Here is a 9,434-nt window from a genome sequence, read left to right as displayed (position 1 = left end):
CGAGAGTGCATGCGGCATCACACGTACCTATACATATATATGTGTTTGTATGCTTTTACACCCCCTTTTGCTACACCACCATTTGAGGTGATGTAAACACAGGGAGAACTCCCTCCATGTTTATTCCCTCAAAGGGAGCGCATCTTTTATGTTTTTAATTTATTCGAATGAAATACTGCCCCGAACGGACTCTCTTAATACGTCCCACGGTGTAAATTTTTCCTTTTTTCCCCAATGATTAAAATGGTAAGGCATATCATAACAGTAATGTGCTTTAAAACAAAAAAAAAAAAAAAATTATCTCTTTGCTTATTTTAAAATGTCTCCATGAATAACTTTACTTTCATGGCGAGCACTTACGCCCAACAGGGAGAGGACCAAAAAGTCGTCACAAAAAGAAGGCTATTTAATTTGATGCACGTTGACATGGCTTTTTCCACGTTTACAGTTTTTTTTATTTGAATTAAGCTTGGAGATATTGGTCCACTCATTAGAAGCACAGTGAGCCTTAAAAATGAACATAAAAAAGACGAAGGTAAAGACATTCGACGCGTTTACCTAATTTATACCAACACAAGCGCGCGCGTAAATTGTGCAGACAAAAGTAGCACTCGTTAGGATCCACCATCCTTGTACTTTCAGTTATCCACAAATGTTAGCGCACATTTGGAAATCGCCCAATGGTACGTTTTTTTGGTGGCATTATTGCGTCCTCGACCTAAATTCCACCAAAAGGAAAACACAGATCAGTTCTTTCTGTGTGTCTTCTTAGCTTTGCACATTCAAAGTAAAGATTCATACCAGTTAGTAGATTATTCTTCGTTATTTTTGAAGAGTTAATCTATGCATCGAGAAGTACAGAGGGGTTAAAGGTTTGAAAGATACAACAATTTGGTGTTTATCCCGTGTGAAAAGCAGTCCTGTCGCAATGGCATAAAATATGTAGCGCATTTATGCATAGTGTGCATGCGCGTCCAGCGCAAAACGGTCAAGGGGATTCTGCTATACGTCTGCACAATATCGGCATGTGTATGCCTATGTACATGCACATACACGGGTGTTCTCCTTCCTTTTGTCGAACTAAAGAAGCACGCGTACATAAAAGGGTGGTGCATATCAACCTAATTCCACTTAGTTCTTTTATTTGTGCCCCTTTTTATATGCGCTTCTTTTTTCCTCTCTCCCTCCTGCGCTGAGTGGTATCCTTTGTGCATTACCTTAAGAGATATATTTAACCCTAATAATGTTTTTAAATTTTGTAAATTTCTTACACCTCCAATTAGGGCACAAGCGTCGCCCCCCCAGGGTGTCATGCAATTAAATAAAGCGCAGTTATACGTAAAATTGCGAGCAAATGTACATGTATGCATATGTAATGTGCCGTTTATACGTTCTGTAAGCACATATATGTTTCCATATACCAATGAATACGCCAATGCCGAATTAAAGTGATGCTGGCCCTGGCTCAAATCGAACTTATCGCCAAGCACAAAGGCTGATACAGCACAAATGTTGATACAACACAACCGCGATTTATTGTTCCTTTTTCAATCACGCCCGTCATACAGAATTTACCATATTTACAGGCATTTGGCGGATGATAAAAAAAAGAACGATTAAATTTACATTTTGAACTGGAAAAATATTTACACGAATAATTGGTAATCTTTCAACATTTAACATTTTTTACGTTTTAATAAAATGAAATATGGTTGAAGAGTAATCCTACGTGTATTGAGCGGTGACATATATACGTATGCATAAAAAGCCCTAAGCGGATATTATATGCATTTTGCGCACATGTAAACTTCATATGAGGATATTTACCATATGTTTATATTTGCTCATTTGAGAGAATTTTTTTTTTTTTTTTTGAATATGCCTTTTTGTGTTAATTTTAACTCACGTTGCTCTGAACAAACATTTGTTTAGTTCATTTTTTATTTTTAAAAAGAACAAATTTATGAGAATTACAGTATGCATTTTGCGCATATACATGTATATATACCCTTTTGCGCTTTTACAAAGGAAAATGTAATTTCAAGCTAAAAATGATTGTATATTAATTGTTTTGGCCTTACTATTTTGCATTTATACATATTGTCATGCGACATTTATGTACAACTTGTATATATTCTTTTACATTTCCATGACATAGGCGCATGTATGTATTAAATACATAACGTATATGCATTTAGCTGTACAACAATTTTTGAATTTTTTTTTTATTTTTGCATAGTATATATCACCCAGATTTAAAAAATAAGCAAGTGTGAAGAAACAAAATTAACCCTTTTCTAGATTTATGTTAAGCAGGTGCGCATGCCTTATGTGCTCACATGCCTACATGTACATACGTACGTATATATATATAAACGCATTTGTACACTTGATGCATTCCCCATTGGTTGTACCATTTTCTGTAAAACCATTGTGCCTATAAAAAGGCTAGACCTCCTTATTTTGCGCTCGTTCCTATTTTGTGTGCTAACAAAGAAAAGCGTCCTGTTTTGAAAACGACAATACATGTGTGTTATGTCCTTTAAAAGAAGAATGCACATTATAAAAACAGGTTGTATTGGTAGTTTTAATTTTAGGGGATTCATGGGTTAACTGTTGTCAATTTCTGTTCCTTCTTGTGTTGTTGTGTGTGTATATATATGAATATATTGTATGAATAAACATATAAAAGGTATTGTCCCCTCGTTTTGACTTTGTTATTTGTGTTCGTTTTATTTCCCCATATACCAGACCCCCGTGCATTACAGTAATATATGTATATATATGTGTGTATATGTACTTTAGCAAGTTGTTAAAAACTGCTGTCGCAGAGTTAATTTGACAAGAACATCCATTTTAATGTGCTATAATTTTAATTAGTAAAATGAGTTATAAATCCTCAAGATACAGCAGAAGTTCGTGCATATATGTGGGAAACTTACCAGGAAATGTCGTAGAGGATGAGGTCTACGATTTATTTGCCAAGGTATACACACATCTTACTCGAAGTCGTGCCATCACTACTTTGTTATTATTTTATATATTTTTAATAATTTTTTGTACTTAAAAAGAACAACGCATTTTAATGAGCATATTCGTGGACATAGAAATTGTACAGCGTAAACTTCGCACATGTGCCATTGTCAACATATTGTATTCCCCCTCTTTGTCTCCTCCCTTCAGTATGGACGTATAAAATATATCGATGTAAAAAAACCCAGAGCTCCAGGCGTACCCTATTCGTTTGCGTTCGTTCATTATTTCGATTCAAGGTAAGAATGAGAGGAAAACGAAAATGCCAAAAATGAGTGGAAAACGCGCATATGTATATTATATATATGTATAAATAGACATGTATACGCATGGACTTATGAACAGATATGTATAAAAGCGTGACATGTCGTATTGTACATATACCCATGCAAACTTCATCATAGTAGTTGTAATGACGTTGAATATTATTAGTTTTCGAGAATACTTGGTGAGGGAATGACACATCAACGATAGGAAGGAGGGTCTTCATTTTCAGTGAATACATGGGCACGCATTAGTTCCACAATTTGCGCGACGTATATATATGTAATCATGTGTAATTTCCATTTGGGAGAATTAAGAAACATTTAAAAAACGTCCATGCGTACGCAAGTTATGAATGATGAAAATAAAGAGCTCCGTAAACTGTACACGGTTTTTATGTCTACAGTGAATATCATTTAGTAATTAATGAAAATGTTATTATTTTATCATTGTCATTATTTCGCACAAGCCATGTTTAAGTAAAAAATGACACATTGCATTTTGAATTTTACAAGAGTGTGAAATCGTTTTTGCTTAACCATATTTCTGTGTGCCTCCATATATTTATGTACATAAGTAGCACACAAAATTGTGCATTCCTAGAGTAGAATAATAAAAGAGCCAAACGTTTTTTTGTAGATATTAATTGTGCGCATTACTGAATGGTTATGCGACAAACGATTATGCATGGTCATCATTATTTTAATGTTCACCCAACTTTTCTTACTTATCTATATGTTTCAAAATTTAAATTTCCCCTATCTTCCCCCTTTTTTCCCCCTATTAGAGATGCAGAATACGCCATAGATAGAAGAGATGGTTATAAGTATGATGGCGTTCGTTTGCGTGTTGAATATTCAGGAGAAAACAAAAGGTATAAATTGCTTCTTTTCTTTTTTTTTTTTAAGATCATATGTGAAATAATGTATCTTAATAAAACGTAAAGCGTATCATATTATTTTGCTTATTCTTATTCCTTTTTACAGCTATGGAAAGTATAGAAACAGGGAAGAGGGAACTGGCCCCCCTGTAAGAACAGAACATCGAATTATTATAAGTAATTTGCCAGAGAGTTGCAAATGGCAACATTTAAAAGATGTCATGAGACAGTGTGGTGATGTAGGATATGCTAACATTGAGCATGGAAAAGGTGTAGTGGAGTTTATTAGCCGTGACGATATGCTATATGCAATTGAAAAATTTGATGGCTCAGAATTTAAAGTTTATGACGATGTTACAAATATTAAAGTTAAAAGAGATACAAGAGCTTCTTCATACATGAAAAGACATCGAGAGGATCATTACAGTCCCAGACATAAAAAGAAGCGCAGATATAGTGACGAATCAGGGTCAGCCTCAAGAAATAGATCTAGATCAAGAAAGCGCAACAAATATAGCAACTCACCCACAAAAAGAAATAATAAATACGACTCTGGAAGTGAAAGCGAAGGTGATAATAAAGACAAAAGTGGATCCAATAATTCTTCTAGAAGTGATAGAAATTACAAAAAGAAAAAAAATAAGCATGACAATTCAAGTGATAAATCAAGTGAATATAGCGAAAAGGGAAGTGGAAAAAATAATAGCCGTAGCAAAAGTGGAAGTAGGAGTAGAAAAAGAAGTTTGAGCGAAACTGGTGGTGAAAGCAAAGATAGGAACAGGAGTTCAAGTCTGAAAAGAGAAAATAGCTCCAGTAATGAAAAAAAAGAAAAAGAAGATGAAAGTAATGATATGAGAAGTGAGTCTAGAAAGAGTTATAAATCGCCCAGCAGTAACTCAGCTATAGAGAATAACGCAGAAAAGGAAAACAGCAAAGACGACAAAAAAAAAACAGTTGGCAAAAGAACAAGAAAAACAACCAACACTGTTAAGAAAACGAAGAATGCAAATGAAAAAGGTAAAAAGACAAATAATGATAAAACAAGCAAAAATGAAGATTATGAAAATGTGTCCAATGATGGAAATAAAAGTGATGACGACAAATCTGTAGACAAGGAAAATAATAAAGAAGAAAATTCTGGTACAAATAAAAGGGGAGGAACTAAAAAATCAGCGGCGTCAGAAGCAAAGCCTAAAAGGGGGGGAGGAAGAAGAGGAAGAAAAAAAGCTACCGCAGATGAAAATGCAAATGACAATGCCAGTAGCTAATTGAAATTTAGTGGCTTGTTTTTTTGTTTTTTTTTATTTATTTTTGTGAATATGATAATCTTAAAACATAATCAGAATTCTTTTAAAAATTGAAAATGAAGAAATAAAAAAAAAATATAAAATATGTTGTAAGAATTCATACTGTGTTCAAAATTTTCCATTGTGTATCAATTTCGTCAGAATTATCCATTTAGGATTCATTATCAGAATTATATTTCAAATTAAGAAAAATTTAGTAATATTGTAAAAGTTTTTCTACTTTTATATAGTTGTAAATTTTTTTAATATAATTGCTTATAAACATTTTTGTTTATTTTTAAAACAATTCTAGGAATTGTTGTATGAAGCTTAAAATTAACCTGTACATTTTTACAAGTAAAATACATTAGACATGTATTCCCATTTCTTAAATATTTTTAAAAAGTTTATGTTATAAATATGTCTTTTTTATTGGATGATATGTGTATGTGCTTATTTTTTTTATATGGCAGCTTATAAAAAAATATATTGTATACTCAGACAAAAATTATATACATATCTAAGTACATTGAAATTACAGATACCTAAGATGTTATTCTGTAATGCACCATGTACCTATTTGTTCCTTGTCAAACGTTTTTTCTCCATCCCCTTTTTTGCTAAAAATAAACCTTTACAACATAGTTGTCCAATATAAAATTTAAAAAACAAAATGTTATTTTCGCTAGTACAAAAACATACACAAAATCATATTTTTATGTTTCTCCAATAATATATCAGTTGCAGATAATACAAAAGGTTTCTTCTGTTTTACTGCAATAATTCTGTACAAATTATTATAAATGCAAAATGAAAAAAAAAAAGGTTTTCACACACATTGTTCTAACATAGGAACTTATTCACAACATGCATAAGGTTTTCAATAGTTCCATTGAATTTTATAATTTTTTTCTATATTATATGCAGCTCTCTTCTTAATATTTCTCATTTAGGCCCATAAGGTTATGGGCTTGAAATGTAGGACACAAATTCCATAGGTTGTTTTAAATACATGATTTTGTGAAATTTGACATGCGTTACCCCATTATAAATACAGAAAATCTGCTCTCAATTTATTTTTAACGTATTCATTGTTCGAAGTGCGTTTTTAAATATAAATTCAAATATTTTCAAAAATTTAGATCAATGCACATTCGTTCTTAGAGTAATTTACGTTACAGACAGCATAACCATTTGTTGTGCTACACACTCTATTGCATTTTTGCTAGAAAACAACTACATTAACGCTTATTTCGCATTCCATTTTTGATGAACATACACAATTCTTTTAATAATATCTCTAAGTCTTTTGATTTAGGAATCTATAACAATTTCAATATCACAAAGTTTGTTCGTTCGTTGAATATCCCACTTCCTTAAAACCTTTGCTAACATGAACCCTTTTGTACCCTGTATATAGAATAAAAGTATTTAACCCTTATTATTATAAAGATATTGTAATAAACGCTGTGTGTATTTTTTGTGCGCTTGATACATTAGATGTGGTAGGCACAAGAAACTTATGCACGGAATTTTATTTGGAATGTAAATTATTTGCTTATTTTCCAGGAAATTTACATGTTAGCTGGGTTCTAGTATGCACCAAAAGGTGTTACAGCGTCACAAATGTTGTGTAATTCCATTGTTTCATGCGTCGCATTATTGCAAAACATGCGTACAATTAAAAAATACCATTGTTATTTTACTTGATAAATATGACTACATATAACATGAAGTGAAAGAAAAAAATTATGCTCTCATAAGGAAAAATACACTTACATTTCAGTAAATGTAAGTAAGCTTTATTGTGTAAAAGTACATAGAAATTTGTGCTATCCTATATACGATACAAATGACGCGAAGTATACCATTAGTTTTTAAAATATTTAAGCAAAGAGGGAATTACAAAAAGTGTACCTCTGGTGATATATACAAATATGAGAAGAGTGTTTAAGCAAAAATGCAGACATACTAAATTCAGTGCAATAAATTTTTGAATGATGAAAGGTTTGTAAAATTAAAAAAAACACAATTTCTATAAAAAATTTTGAAACGTTATAAAAATGTACCAAGCATTCTAAAAGCTATAGGGTTTATGATAGAGAAATAGGACAAATTCTTTACATAATGATTTTATAATTTCCTACATTGGCAACCTTAGTGAATATTGTTTAAAATTATAAAATATTACGCTTTTAAACTGAAAAAAGATAAACTGAACTAGACATTTATCCAAACGGCAATTGATATGATGTTACGGATTTTATATATTACCTGTTCAAACTTTTTAAAAACGAATCTTAACAAGTACTATAGATTCGGGGTTTATACATATATCAATGTGTGTGCTCTTCTTTATCGTACAAATCTAAAAATATGGCTCATAGGAAATAATGAAAAGGGGTGTAATAAATATTACGTAAAGGACATAACTGTAAAGTATTACATTCCTTGCAGGAACTTGTTTAGACTTATTGAGGTATATACAAATTAACACATAGGAAAATAATCAGACCATTTAAAAATACATTTATGTGTAAAATGAATGGTATAGAATAAGGGAGTCTAAGATAAAAGTGTTGGTTTCAGTTTAAAGGTGAATAGCTATACATAGGATCAAGTTTAAAAACTTAAATATATTTTAAATAGAAGGTGTAACTCTTTAAAGTTAATATTGTGCTTTTCTTATAAATAAGGAAAACTCTAAAATGTTTATTGACTTATAAAATGTCGATATTTTTCTTGAAATATAAGTAAATAAAATTAATATATAATGTAAATAAAAAATAAATATGTGAATATAATTAAAAATTATTATAATTTAAAAGAAAATTAATTAAATTAGAAGCAAATTAAAATTTACACAAATAAATATAAATGCATATATATTAAACATTTTACACATATTAAATATATAAAATTAATAAATTAAATTACATGCTTAATAATAATATATATATAATTAAATTAATATTAAATAATATATATAAATATTTAAATAAATATAATATACAAATAATAGTTTTATTATAAATAAATATAAAATAATTAATGTAACACAATTAAATAAATTAAATAGTTAATGTATTATAATTAAATATATATTAAATAATTTATTGAATGGATTTAAATAAAATTAATTATAATGTAATAAAAAATATATATTTAATAATATTTATTTAAATTAATTTAATTATTAATAATAAATATTATATTAAATATATTTTAATTAATATTAATTTAAATTTAATTAATTATTATTTTAAATATTTAATTTATGAATAACGTTCATTATAAATTCGTATAATTAATTCTTTTTAGATAATAAATATAAATAACTTAATTAATTTTATTTATTACATATATTATTAATATTATTTAAATTAAGAATTATAAACTAATTTATTGTCTCATTTTAAAACAACTATTTATTAATATATTTTTTATAATTAAATTAATAAATTTTTATTTAAATGTATTATATAAAGTATACTTCTGTAAACACCCTTTATTTATAATAATACATTGCATTATTTAATTCGAATAACAAGATATATTTATATATAATAAGTAATGTACACTATAGTATAAATTAATTAATTCATTTATTTTAAATTGAGTAACTAATTTTATTTAATAAATAATACTTTTTAAAGAATTAAACCCATAAATAATATATAATATTAAATACCGTATTGTAATTATTATTTACTATATTATTAAAATTATATTATTTATAATTTACGTATATTTAATAACAATAATAATAATATATTTTTTTTATTAATAAATTAAAATTAGTTGTATTAATATTTATTATAATTTAAAAAAATAATTATTTATAATATTTATCATTTTATAAATTAAATTAATAATGTGTGTAATATTTATTATTTATATTTAATTAAATTAAATTTAATTTAATTATTTTTAATTATTAAAATTAGTGATAACCATATAATATTATACTT

The 9,434-nt window shown here is 28.5% G+C and overlaps 1 protein-coding gene across 1 annotated transcript; it reads left to right on the top strand.

Annotated features, from left to right (window-relative positions):
- Positions 1-2,884: 2,884 nt before the first annotated feature.
- On the top strand, positions 2,885-5,445 carry AK88_05535 (uncharacterized protein; the record flags this gene model as incomplete). The annotated part of the gene is made up of 4 exons (XM_012483137.1): positions 2,885-2,986; positions 3,184-3,272; positions 4,085-4,171; positions 4,284-5,445. 4 exons carry the CDS (start codon positions 2,885-2,887, stop codon positions 5,443-5,445), a joined length of 1,440 nt encoding a protein of 479 aa, XP_012338560.1.
- Positions 5,446-9,434: the final 3,989 nt, after the last annotated feature.

This window comes from Plasmodium fragile (assembly GCF_000956335.1).
Source record: "Plasmodium fragile strain nilgiri unplaced genomic scaffold supercont1.153, whole genome shotgun sequence".
NCBI lineage: Eukaryota > Apicomplexa > Aconoidasida > Haemosporida > Plasmodiidae > Plasmodium > Plasmodium fragile.
This window is presented reverse-complemented; position numbering and strand designations above follow the sequence as displayed.